Below are 14,355 nucleotides of genomic sequence, written 5' to 3'. Positions count from 1 at the left end.
TAGAGGATCACGGGTCAGAAGGAAAGACATCAACCTGCCATTGGATTGGCCTGCAGCCCTGAGCCAATGGCAGTTATAGCCAACGCTGCGGTCGCATTCACAAATGAACACACAAGTTCTGCTTTCAGTCATCCTCAGTCCCCACCAGTCGCTGCCGTAGATCATTCCTTTTCCTATAAGCACTTATTAAAATTATTTCTTGCATCTCCTAACCGGATGGGAATTGATTGTCCAAGCGCACAGCCAATCAACACTTGATTTATACTGACGGTTCCCTGACCAAACTTTGGGTTTATTTTTCTGCCTCTCAAGCGTTTTCGCGGTGTTAAATCTTCCACAGGAGGAGAAAGTCATTACCAGTAGTCTTCGGTCCTTCTCTGCCGTGGTTGCATTCCTCAAAGGAGGGTGGGAAGAGGGAGTCTCTGATTAACTCCCCACAAAGTGCCCTGCTCCCTGACCAAAATAAATATGGCCGCTGACATTTTGTCAGCAACTGTCTTCGGAGAGCAATATTTGAAACACCCCATGATCCTTGCTGGCTTTTATATGGAGAATCCATCGTCATACCACAGGCATGAGCCATAAACATGTGGAGGCCTTTCAAAGACCAGGGGGGTGGAGGAGGAGGAGGGAGGAGGAGGAGGGGGTGCATTAGTGCTCACTGGGGCTCCACACTCCACGTTATTGTCATCTGGTCGGTTCCAAGCAGGAAGAACGAGGGGGTGGGGCTTTTTTCTCCCACTCTTTGGCCCGACAAACTAGTCGTTTCACCGAACGGCCTCGCTAGACGCATGTAGTCACATTACACCACGGAAATCCCAGGCATTTCTTTCATTCGTTTTAACGGCAATGACCATATTCATTATTGCTTGATTTTCGGACGTAAGGCGATGACGTTTTAGGGTACGCGTTAAGACGAAATCTGACACGTTATTATGATGAAACGTCCATGGAACAACGGACTATTAATGGGCTTAATCAAGATGATTTGTGTGTCACGAAGTAGCCCATCCAGATGTCTGACTGTCTGTTTTTGACCGTGTGTATATAAGCGAGTATGTGTGTCTGTCTATGGCAGTATGCGTAGAGTGCGAGATAACACAGATCAGGAAAGCCTCCCTGTCTGAGGTTCTGGCTGGGAGGAAATGAGGCGGCACATGCCTAAACAGCGACAGCCCCATCAAAAACAGACGTACACAAACAAACAAAGTGGCAGCACACTGGAGGGGGAGCAGAGCAGAAGGAAAACGTTTCAAGTCCCCATCGACATGTTTCACAAGTGGGAGAAATGTACTGTCACAGTCTGTTCAGTCCATGACATGGTTACTGCTGTAAAGCCAGGTTCTCTGCTGAGGGTTCATTGGAGGTTTTAGGGCATTGATGGTTTGTCAGTGGTTTCTGTATCTAGAGATGAGATCGGAGGCAGTCTTCAGTGCTTCAACAGACTCGCATTGAGGGGATGTGTTCTCCATGGCCCCTGTGAGGGCCCTGAAGGCCCCAGTGTGGCCCCTGCCCGGGATGCATCTCTGCCTGCCAGACCTCCAGCTCTCTGACTGTGTCCTGCACACGCTTCCATCACCACATACAGACCACACATAGCATACCAACACACACACACGTATTAGCACACACACACACACACACACGTGCAAACACACACACACAAACACACACACTTGCCGACGTACACAGACACAATCAGACAAACAGACCTCAAGCAGAAAAGGATATAGTGTAACTTATGTTTATCTTCTCTCTCTCTTTCTCTCTCTCTTACACTCAAACATACACACATCTTTCAGACATGCAAGCACTATATGACAAAGACAATCGGAATGACAGACAATGTGCAGTGCACACAACACAGGAGAACATTTTAGTGTGTTGGTAGTTGTGCACATCTTCTAGGGGAACATCGGCGTGCCCGTGTCCGCCCCCTTGAGTGTGCTGGCTGTAAGGAGAAGGGAAGGGGGCCGGCTGGGAACATCTGGTGCACAGTTGCACAGGCTCAGCCACCAGAAGCCCCTCTACCTCCCCCCTCCCACTCTCTCCCCTCTTTCTCTCTCTCTCTCTCTTACTCACCTCTATCTCTCTCCCCCTCCCACACTCTCCCCTCTTTCTCTCTCTCTCTTACTCACCTCTATCTCTCTCCCCCTCCCACTCTCTCCCCTCTTTCTCTCTCTCTCTCTCTCTCTCTCTCTCTCTCTCTCTCTCTCTCTCTCTCTCTCTCTCTCTCTCTCTCTCTCTCTCTCACTCCCCCCCTCTCTCTCTCTCTCTCTCTCTCTCTCTCTCTCTCTCTCTCTCTCTCTCTCTCTCACTCCCCCCTCTATCTCTCTCTCTCTCTCTCTTCCCCCCTCTCCCTCTCTTTATCCATCTCTGGCGGGCCTGGTCTTCATAGAGACATCACAGCTTTTAATTAGAGCCTGATGATTCACAGAGAGAGGCTGCGGCTTTTGACCCACTCATGTCCAGGAGCTTGGACCCAGGGAACAGACACACAGACACAACAAAGCAACAAGTACAGGCCTACCAGCTGCTGGTGTGTGTGTGTGTGTGTGTGTGTGTGTGTGTGTGTGTGTGTGTGTGTGTGTGTGTGTGCGTGAACACAGACAAATACAGGGAAGGAGAAGCAGAGCACTTAAGTAGAGGCCCGCTCATAAAGGTTGTACTCAGCTCAACACACGAAGGCAATACACCATGGGCTCTGAGGAGACTGCAACCATTTGGACTGTCTGTAACTGTAATACGTGTTTTATTACATGGCTGAGGTGAGGGGATGGCTGCCGTTTACAGGCTCCTAACCAATTGTGCTATTTTGTGTGTTATTTTGTACATAATGTTTCTGCTACCATCTCTTATGACCGAAAAGAGCTGTATAAGAGCCTCGTTATTGTCATTTCATTGAGTTACTTTTTTTACTTTTGTTTATTTAGTACATATTTTCTTAACTCTTATTTTCTTAAAACTGGATTGTTGGTTAAGGGCTTGCAAGTAAGCATTTCACGGTAAGGTTGTATACCTGTTGTATTCGGCGCATGTGACAAATAACATTTCATTTGATTTGTATATACAAAATGGAAATCTTGAGAAACCATAGATTCTCCCATGGCTCATCCAACCTGTCAGACTTCTGTGTGAATTACTCAAAAGGGAGTTTGACCAATCCCCTATCATTGATGTTTTAAATCCCCTGTAAAGTGCACCTAGTTTGCTTCATTGGTGTCAGGCTTTGGGATCATAACCCCACCCCAACAGGCCTTGAGGCTGGGTATTGGAATCACGAGTCACTCAATGAGCATCATACAAATCTCCTTACCGTCATACCTCTCTGGAAGGATGTTGTTGCCTGAAATACTCAACTCTCTCTTTATTCGAGGTGAGACCCTGAAACGGCCGTCGAAATGGACATTGCGCTGTAATCAAAGGAGGCTAAAGAACAAACTCGTCAAATGTTTTCCATATGTCAAGACGTCAGGAAAGCCCCCGTTTGCGTTTGAGTGAGTGGAGGGGTATTGGGAGTATTATTGACAGACAGGGAGTCGGCTGGTGCCTGGGGAGGAGAGGAGAGAAGACTACAGCAGCGGCCTAGTAGCTGGACGATACGGGATCTGTGAGATCTGTCAGCTTCACTCAGCTGTCTGCTTGACTGGCGCTTGACAGGCTTCTGATAGAGCTCAGGCCTTAGTGGGGATCAGGGACTGCTGAGAACGGACTGATCTGGGTCTCTAACGAAAACACACACAACAGGAGCTCTGCTAGGACATCAAACAGACTGAGACTTCAAGGCTCAAATTAGACTTTGTCTAGTCGAAAATGTTGTCGTGTTTGTAGTGTTTTTGTAGTGATTTCACGCTTTGTGAGTGCAAGGAGATGGGGTGGAAACCGTCCAGAGTTACCCAAACAATCCAAGAAGATAAAAACACAAAAAACAAGGTTATGTCCTTGAGTCCCTTGTCATCCGCTATAGCACGGGGACTGTGCCATGATTTCCACAGCCCCTCTCTCTGGTTTAGCGTCTAAGCCCGTCTGATTTAGCATGGCTCCCTCTTCGTTAGGGCCTAGTTCCTCTTCACGGGACAGTTGTGCTCCGTGTCCAGACATGGGGGGAGGGGATTTCCTGCCCTCCCATTCATTTTCCCAGAGGAGAAGGGGATGAAGTGGAGGATAGGGGGATGAAGGGACTTGGTGGAGAAATTAGGTGTAAAGCAGTGAATCATGCCGGACAATTTCCTCCTTGATCCCCCCAAGCCCCCCAGGCCACCGGGGGGGGGATGTTGTGGTGTGTGTGTGTGTGTGTGTGTGTGTGTGTGTGTGTGTGTGTATATGGTAGGTGGTGGGGGAGGGGAGGGGGGGGGGGTAGACCAGAGGGGCTGCTGCAGGCCAGGGAGAGGAGAGCACACACACGTGCCCCAGACAGCAGACAGCCTGTGTGACAGACTCTGAGTCGCCCCTTGGCGTCCTCACAGTGCAGACATGATGTTCTTTATGTATGTATGATGCACTGTTGACACAGCCTTGATATTTCAGTGAACGTGAGCCCCTCTGTCTGGAAGAGGATACACTCCATCGTGTGCGGGTGCGTGCACGCTTGTGTGTGTATGCATTATAATACATACGTACTCAGCAGGGCTCATGACAGTGTAAGTACGGTATATATTACACAATGTATTTGCGTGTGCGTGTTAGGAAGGGTCTTCCAGACAGCGCCGTGAGCGTTAGCAGAAGAACCCTCCTCCTTGTGGCCCCACAAAAGGGTCCAGAGATTCAGAGAACCTCACCACCACCCAGACCACGTATTGCCTGCCCCCTCCCTGTTCTGCTGCCCACCAGGCCCACTCAACACCCCCTAGCAGGCAGCAAGGAAATACATCTTCAACACCCTGAAATGAAAAACAAATATTCCATCCAATGTTTAATCCTTGGTGTGAGGAGGTCACCTCCTTGGCAGGACTACGTATGTTTTGTCTCTCGGTGCTAGCGAGCGTGCTTTTCAAAGTGGACAGTTAAGACTGGGTAGGTTGGGGTTTTTACGGAGGGAGAGAGTCGGGGTGCTCTGGAGTGGGAGTTCTTCATTCTCTTCAGTTGGTTATAAAAGGCAAAGGCAGAGTGTGTAAAAGTGCACTGCCAAGTCCTGTTTTTATTAGCTTTTACTGTTTAATGGCATGGCGTAAGATAATGAATCGCAGAGGCAATCGTTGTACTTCTACTCCAAACAAAGGGAGAGTCAGGAATGCAACCAAGTCGGCACCACGTTTCCCCCGTTTTAAAACGGTTCATTTCATTAGGGAATTACCCTGCATCTATCAATTGATATGTAAACTGTGCGACGGAACGAAGATCAATGATTCTGTTTCTACCCCCCAAGGCACCTTTCTAAGGGACGCAGGAAATATTTACATAAAATAGATTCAATTAAATGAACGAGCGAGATCAAATCATTTATTGTGATCTGGAAATGGAAGACGCCCCACAATGAAAGCATGAGAATGAGAGCCCCACCCTCTCCTCTGCTATGTGATCGAAGTGGAACGGAATTGACATCTCCCCTATTATTCCAGCCATGATGATAAATGAGTAATATTCCACCCATAGTCCCCTTGATCTTATAATTGGAACCCCGGCCCACTTTTACACCACCCCCTGGTTTGCTACAGCTATCCACAGCTCGCTAACACTCACACACACACACACCTACACACACCCGCTCGCACCAGCACACTAGCAGAGCCACACACACACTGAAACACGTGAACACATACGCATGCATGCACGCACACACACACACACACACACACACACACACACACACACACACACACACACACACATATCGACAGAGCTATTTTGCCCGTCAGAAATGAAACGCAACATTTAGCCATTCATTATAGTTAACTAAAGCTAATTATTCCTCCTTTTCAGCAGCTCCATATATTTAGGCCCAGATGTGTGTGTGTGAGTCAGTCGGGGGGCGATAGCAGACTGCAGATGAATTTGAGTTTCAGGCGTATCAGACACAGTAGCCTAGTCATCACGCCTGCACTCTGCGTGGCCCTCTTCCGTTGCCGTGGTGACACCACCCGTAAAGTAGAGCCAGAGGTGGTGAGCAAGCGCCGATTTTAACCCGGAGAGGGGTACCGTTCAGGGGAGCAGAGTTGTGAGTGACTCTGCAGAGGTTTCAGTTTTCATTTCCACAATTGGGGCCTGGTCTGCTGGCTTGCCTATGTTAAGGTTGTTAGCGGTGTGGTGTTAGCGGTTAGCCAAATATTGACCAAATATTTACAGGTAGCTCTCTCATTAGCAAAGCCTAAGCATACATACTCAGTGTTGACAGATCAGAAACTGACCGAGCGTTGACTGAAAGTTGAACGGTTTCATCGTCAGAGAGTGTCCTTCCCTCAACACTGGACCATTCCTCAATACCGGACCATTCCTGGACACCGTTCCTGGGGAACGTTCCATTGTCTTTGTCACAGTCATTCAGCAGCTCAAAGGAGCAAAAACCCAACTCCATATTGCCCATCGGGCAGATTAATCACTGTGTCAGTCATGCATTATTTGCCGGGGCTTCTCCCTGCAAAAGACGCTAATCTCCTTGTTGGGTTTTCGATTTGACTTATTGTCAGCGAAATGGAGCTTCAAAGGCAGGACCGGTGGACTAACCTGCTGCTTAATCTCCTGACAGAGCCTCCGTCGCATAGATGAGAAAATAATGACCCACCTAATCCCAACATTAGCTTTTTAAATCGGAATGCATATGTTTTAAATCATCCCTGCTAAGCAGGATGGGTGATTGTAAGCAGAGCACTGGGGGAAAGAGAATGAGAATGAGAAAGAGAAGAGTGAGAAGAGAGACTACGATTCAGAGTAATCTTGTTAGGCTAAATGACACTGTGCAGAGAGGCTCTTGTCATCCTGTTGGCAAGATGGACTTGTTCTCATAAAATATTGTCCTCTCTGGACAAAGAGGGTGTTTTTTTTCTGTCTCTTTTTCACCGGTGTATCTTTCCCTGTTCTCAACTATTTCCCCTTTTTTCCCCAATTTCCCTCCATCTCTGTCTCTCTCCCCTCTCTCGCCCTCTTTCCTACCTTTCTCTCTCTCATACACTGTCACTCAAAAGCCCCCACTACATTTCTTCCTTTTCTTCATCCTCCTCCTCCTTCCCCTCTTCTCCATTACTCACTCTCTAAACTCTCTGTCACTTTTAGATCATATCTTTTCATGTGAACATCTGTAGACCTTGGCTCACCATAAGTCCTTACCATTTTACATATCCACAACCCCACATTGTCCATGGAGTGTATCTTATTCCAGACAGTAGAGCTCATCGGTGTGTGAGAGGAGCTGGCTACAGATACGCTCCCCTTCACGGCATTATAAATGTATGTGTGAGGAGGCCTTTAATGGCTGCTAATCCAATTTCTGCCACTGAAATCAAATCTCGCTGGCGCCAGTAGTCCCCTCCTTCCCTCACAAATAATGGCTTTCGCTTTGGCATGTTTATGAAGAAGATGAGCCGCCAAAAATTCCAGCTTTTACCGTACTAAATCCACCAGAATCTTCTTCGGAGTTGTTTTGATCCCCTACCCTCAACCTCCCTTCTCTTAAGAAACATATTAATTGATGGTCTCGGGATGATTGCGGCGTTTACTGGCGGGATGAGGTAACAAAAAGGAGAGGAGAGGGTTTACTTCAGAGGAGGAACCCATTTACCGTTCGTCTTAATGCCTTCTCAAGGTTGGTCCCATCGATTTCCTCCAACCGCAAGCGGAGCAGATAAGATTAGGCCTTCGATTGGTGCATTGCCTACTGGAGCCCGAGCACTGGGTGGAGGAAGTCACTTGGCCATGCCGCCAGTCAGTCAGTACACACACACACACACACACACACACAGTGGTCATGGCCTCAGTGATTATAGATTTGCATGCAGGTACACACTCCCACAGTGGCAGCCACCAGGTCCGTATCGAAATAATCATCCCTTTCCTTTTCTGTCTCTATCGAGGTCTGTTTTTGTCAATGTCCTCATTGAACTGAGCCCATTCTTGGCAGCGTGAAGAACACAACATTGACCTAATGATGCAACAAAAAAAACTTTATTTTTTACATAATTCAAACACTCACTCATCGTAAAGAATACATTTTCTCCGGTTTATTTGGTTCTCCAAAACAAAGTTATTGGATTTGGAGATAGGTGAAGGGAGTTTTGGCTCCGTCTTTCTCCCCTGTATAAAATGTTATTGTGATTCAATTAGACAAGTTGAATGGACCGCAACTCAGAGTGCCATATCTCCTGTGTCACGTTCTTGAAAATGATCGGACCAAGGCGCAGCGTGAGTATAGTTCCACATATTTATTTAAGTGAAACTAACAAAACAAAATAACAAAACTTACAAAAACCGTGAGGACGTAGTGCCCAATCACACTAACAATCAATCAATATCCCACAAAACACAGGTGGGGAAATAGCTACCTAAATATGATCCCCAATCAGAGGCAACGATAAACAGCTGCCTCTAATTGGGAACCATATTAGCACCAACATAGAACTAGACATACTAGATCACCCCCTAGTCACGCCCTGACCTACTACACCATAGAAAACCAAGGGCTCTCTATGGTCGCTGGAGGTTCCGGGCCGTGGACCGTCGCAGGAGGTTCCGGGCCGTGGACCGTCGCAGGAGGTTCCGGGCCGTGGACCGTCACAGGAAGCACCGGACCGGGAAACATCGCCGGAAGCTCTGGACAGGGAACCGTCGCCGGAAGCTCTGGACTGTGAATGCGCACTGGAGGCCTAGTGCGTGGAGCCGGTACAGGTGGCACCGGACTGGTGACACACACTTCAGGGCGAGTGCGGGGAATAGGCACAGGACGTACCGGACTGGGGAGGCGCACTGGAGGCCTGATATGTGGAGCCGGTACAGGTGGTACCGGACTGGTGACACGCACTTCATGACGAGTGCGAGGAGCAGGCACAGGACATACCGGACTGGGGACACGCACTTCAGGGCGAGTGCGAGGAGCAGGCACAGGACATCCCGGACTGGGGAGACGCACTGGAGGCCTGATGCGTGGGGCCGGCACAGGTTGCACCGGACTGGTGACACGCTCTTCAGGGCGAGTGTGAGGAGCAGGCACAGGATGTACCAAACTGGGGAGGCGCACTGGAGGCCAGTTGCGTGGAACCAACACAGGTTTCACCAGACTGCTAACCGGATCTTCTGGTCGAATGTTGAGCAGAACACACTTGCACAACATCTCTCTCATCTCTCTCTCTCCCAACTTCTCCATTGCCTCCCTGACAGTCTATGGCTCTTCCCGCTGCTCAGCCGCCAGCTCCATGTGCCCCCCCCCGTGACATCCTGAGAGATAGCATAGTGTTATTGTTACTATACAACAAGCCTATAGAACAGCATTCCTGTTGGGATATCTGGCTATGTCTCAACTACCATCAGAGATGGACAGAGAGAGAAAGAGAGGGATGCGAATGAGAGAAAACGAGAGAGAGAGAGGGAGATGTGAAAGAGAAATGGAAAGTGATGGATGTCAACCGGACTGGTCCTGGAATATCCCAGTCAGCAGAGGTCAGGGTAGAACTCCCACCCCAGTGCATGTAGGGAAGTCTAATCTGCCTCTGCCAGGTGCTTTGGCAGCTGATAAGATTGTATGTGACATTAGAGGGTCCAAGACACATTTCTTAAAGACCTTGAGCTGATATGGAAGAGCGTACCCACCCAGGCACACATGTACATAGCCTAGTCTTAGACAAACACACAGATACAAAGCAGGCTTGGAGCGCATTCCAGGGCTTTCTTCAGGTAGCAAGAACTTTACCAGAACCAGACCTGTCTCATGCAGTGAGACCAAGATTGGGCTTACTCACACACAGGCACAAATACTAATGTACACACACACACACACACACACACACACACACACACACACACACACACACACACCATGTCTATAATACACACACACACACAGTGATAATGGTGGGGTCATCCTCTGCCACCACAGCAGCTTCTGCTTTTGATTCAAAACTACAAAACATTTTGATTTGCTTATAAATGTTTTGTTTGTTTGTTCAATTTACTCTGACTACGAACTCGTCCACATACAAAGCTTTAGTTGGCAGATTGAATCTACAAAAAACAAACAAACGTTATGCAATTAAGGATTGTGACCAAAACTGAAAAGAAAATGGGGGAAAATGTGTAGAAATATTTTCTGAAATGAAAGCCATTCTTCAATTTTGGCAGCAAGTTTAAATTCGGGGTCAGTGTGGGGTAAAATAAAAATAGCAAAAAAAAATTGAAGATTTATTTAACTTCCAAGACAAATTATCTTTACTTGCTCTAAGATTTATGAATTTGTTCCTTGTTTGGAAAGTAATCGACTTGACTTCTTAATGATTTATTTCCTGGTAAATTAAACATTTGTTTTTCTTATGGAAACTCTGGCTTGTATAATCATCTTCAGTGATTACATTGGTTGTAAATATGACATCATAAAAGCGTTGTGTATTCACTCTGTGTTACGCCCTGGTAAATGCTAAAAGTGAACGAGACAGACCCTGATATGATGTACCGTCTCACGAGCCTTAAATCAGATGCACAGGGGGGAAGATCTAAGTTCTCTTGGTATTGGTTGCCCTCTAGCTGTCAGCCTAGAGAACTCTGTCTGGTTATGAAATAGAACCCAGCGTAGTCATTGCTTTCATGGACACAGTGGTCAAACAGTTCATCAGCTCACTTGGACAGCTCTGATGACATTCCCGGGCGTTTGGTTCTTACACTTCACATTGTCCTGGAATAAATGAGATGTTTTGAGATATGAGGAGCGTAAAAATGACGTGAGGCAAACAGACCTCAGACCTGGGACAAATACATAATATGTCAAGGTGATATGTTTTTTTTAATCCATTGGTTACGTTGGACTGGGGAAAACCAAATGATGCACAGCTCTAGCTTTCGAAAGGGTTTGACAAAGTGTGTATATTTGACCCATGTCTGCAGGCCGCCTTGACTTACTCACACAACTTACTTACGTCTTATGAGATGAGCAGCACTGTGACATCGAATCACGGTCTAGATAATGCCATGGAGATGTGTAGCGCCTTGTTTTTCCAAGAACATGCTGTAATCATGTTTGTGTGTGGTGTAAGACAAGTGTTATGCAGTTCACAAACATCTTAAAGCCGTGTGGATTATATCCTTTCTGTGTTCGTAACTATCCAGGAAAGCTATACTGTAGGTCTTTAAGTGAGCTTTATGCTCTGAAGAGGGGATTTTTTTAATAAGATATTGCGTGCAGGCAACATTTTTCGCCCTCGGAATGGCCAATGTGACCAAAAATAGCTAGCTAGATTGAATTAATTGCAGGAAATGGCTCTGAAATGTGGAAGTGAAATTGTTTGATATTTGTGCAACTGTAACATTACTCTCGTTAACAGAGCGAAAAACATAATTTTTTTCCAAATTTTATACGTCCCCATTTCTTGGAAATAATATTTTCTAATATATTTTACAGTGTGGTGCTGAGAGGTTCAATTGAACCAGACTTTTTTGGGGTGGCTTTAAATGGCCGGCGTTTGGCCAGGCCATATGAGAAGGTAATTAGAGGTAATTCTGCCACATATTACACACTTTAGCCTTATTTTCCTGAGTGAAATGGCATAAACAAGTGCAATAATAGGACACGGAGCCAGGTTTTGCAAACCTACCGTTGAGACATCCATTTATGTAGCATTTTTCAGTATTTTTCCCCCCTCGGCGAACCATAGCATGCCTTGTTTCTTGCTGTGCCAAATCAGGATCCAGATAGCATCTCATCATCCAAGCCTGACTCTAGTTTACCCCCCCATCAGATGTAATTTTTTTCTCAGATCACTTACCCACTCAAAACCAGCAGAGCTATGCCACTGGGCAGAGGGGTTGGCAGCAGGATTGTGCCCCCCCCCCCCCCCACCACCACCCAAAGCCAACCTTTATCCAGCCCCATCACTTCTCCCTCTCTTTATTTCTCTCTCTGTCTGTCTTTCTCACACACAAACACCTCGTTATATTATTTGTGTCTTTTGGCAGCCAAACTGTTGCCTTTTGGTTCAGTAGCCTCTGTCATAGCGAACCATGGGTACCGAGGTATTGCAACACACGGTTCCAATAGCGCAGGTTGCCAACATGCTTTGCCCACACCAATGGCACCTGGGATACATTAATCCTGGGCTTGCGAACGAGGACCTTTCCAGTTCGGAAAGAGTGTTATGCAATTTCCTCAGTTTCTCTCCCCTCTGTGTACCCTAGCAGAGTGAGTGGAAGTGATGGAGAGAGAGAAAGAAAGAGAGAGAGAGAGAGAGAGAAATAAAGAGAGAGGGAGAAGTGATGAGGCTGAATAAAGACAAGATCTTGCTGCCAACCCCTCTGCCCAGTGGCATAGCTCTACTGGTTTTGAGTGGGTAAAGAGGGGACCAAGATATATGGTATATACGCTACCGTTAGTGAATGACTATTGTAGCTGGAAACGGCATATTTTTTATGGAATATCTACATAGGCGTACAGAGGCCCATTATCAGCAACCATCACTCCTGTGTTCCAATGGCACGTTGTGTTAGCTAATCCAAGTTTATCATTTTAAAAGGCTAATTGATCATTAGAAAACCCTTTTGCAATTATGTTAACACAGCTGAAAACTGTCGTTCTGACTAAAGACTCAATAAAACTGTCCTTCTTTAGACTAGTTGAGTATCTGGAGCATCAGCATTTGTGGGTTCGATTACAGGCTCAAAATGGCCAGAAACAAAGGACTTTCTTCTGAAACTCGTCAGTCTATTCTTGTTCTGAGAAAACAAGGACCCCTAAGGGATGTGTTCCTTTTTGACATTGATGCACTGCTTTTCTAACAGGCTCTCTTTTCCTTCTTGTCTTTCTGTTTCAGGAGAATCAGGGAAGCACCGACCCAAAGAACCAAAGAAGAAGTCCAACAAGCAGAGGCTCCGGTTCCAGGCCCAGAACCAGCACAGTGACCACCTGGCCTCCATGAGCTCCAGCCAGTAGAGGACTGAGTCCCCCCCCCCCCCCACCCCTTGGAACCTAAACAACACAAAGCTGCTAGCTGCTGCTCCACAAATCCCCCCCCCCGTTAACCCACCCCCCTACCCCAGCACACAGTCACACTACACCCTATTAATGACCCTACACATGTCTATGGTTGTAGTAAAGTACACATATGCCCTCTGTCCCTGTCTCTCTCTGCCTTCTGCTGCTTCCCTCGTACCGTAGAGTACCGCATCGTAGTGTACCGCTGACAGTTCAGCCAATCAGCTTCCCCCTTTGAGCCCACTGTGACATCATAGAACTCATAGAAACATTTGTTCCCTTTGCTCACACGTCATGTACGTCTGGTTAGAACAAACCAACGAGGGGCGACCGACACACACAGACTGACAGACTGAGGACGCGAAAGAGCAGAAGGAGAATGAGGAATGAGACGGATGTTGATAATAGTGATGACGGTCCAGCTGAGGGGGGGCAATGGAAGACGTCACGACGATGATTCTGACGGAGAGAGGAAGAACGTGCAACGAGATAGAATGAGAGGATGATCAAGAGAAGAGGAGAGATTTGGCAGGAGCAACGAGGGTGACGGCTAAAAGTGACATCTTGAAATAATTGAGACTTTTCTGTATTTATTTTAAAGCAAACTCTTATTTTCCCCCATTGGAGGCGGTGTGTTCCATGTACGGCCTGTTTGTTCATTATGTACATTTTTGAGAGTCATGTTAAGAAATACCATGCATAGTTGCAATGTATTTTATTCTCGGCACAAAATGTTTACGTCCAGAACCGCTTTAACGCTCTAACTGTATGGTGTGGATAAATAAATGTAGTTGTTTGACTTAGCATGGCAAAAAAACTCATCTGTACATAGTTGATGAGTTTATCTAATTATAAAACCTATTACTGTATTTTCAGTATTGACTCCTTCAGCGTTCTAAATGTTTTAGTGAAAAGGTTGTAATATCAAGCTACAGTTTCAAAAAGATTGAAAACGAAATAATAAACATAGCCACCACATAGCTATTACATTTATATGGTATATATTTGATTTATTTATTGATTCTATTTTGTACTTTTGTGTTCGGTGACAATTTTTGTCTCGTACTGTTACTCCTCTGTGCTGAAATATGATTTGAATCCCGCAATACAGATATCTTTAAAAGAGCCTCTTGTTTGTGTCTGGTCATGCGAAACAGTTTGAGTGTTGTATCGTATTCATTTGGTCTCATCTACTGATTTCAATGTTTCAAAAACGGCAAAATAAAATGCGTACTTTGTTTGACTTTCTTTAGGTTTGA

General features: G+C 46.4%; 1 protein-coding gene across 2 annotated transcripts in view; it reads left to right on the top strand.

The window, feature by feature from the left end:
* The window catches only part of LOC115177335 (R-spondin-2), a 76,703-nt gene extending 63,638 nt beyond the window's left edge, over nucleotides 1-13,065 (top strand). For both annotated transcript variants that reach the window (XM_029738025.1, XM_029738026.1), the window contains one exon: nucleotides 12,936-13,065. In XM_029738025.1, the coding sequence (XP_029593885.1) occupies nucleotides 12,936-13,054 (119 nt within the window). In that variant the 3' untranslated portion in view covers nucleotides 13,055-13,065. The remainder of the gene's footprint in view (nucleotides 1-12,935) is intronic.
* The last annotated feature ends 1,290 nt before the right edge of the window (nucleotides 13,066-14,355 follow it).

The sequence above is a fragment of the Salmo trutta genome, chromosome 37, assembly GCF_901001165.1.
Source record: "Salmo trutta chromosome 37, fSalTru1.1, whole genome shotgun sequence".
Taxonomy (NCBI): Eukaryota; Metazoa; Chordata; class Actinopteri; order Salmoniformes; family Salmonidae; genus Salmo; species Salmo trutta.
The sequence above is the reverse complement of the archived record's forward strand: the minus strand, read 5'-3'. Positions and strand labels throughout refer to the sequence as shown.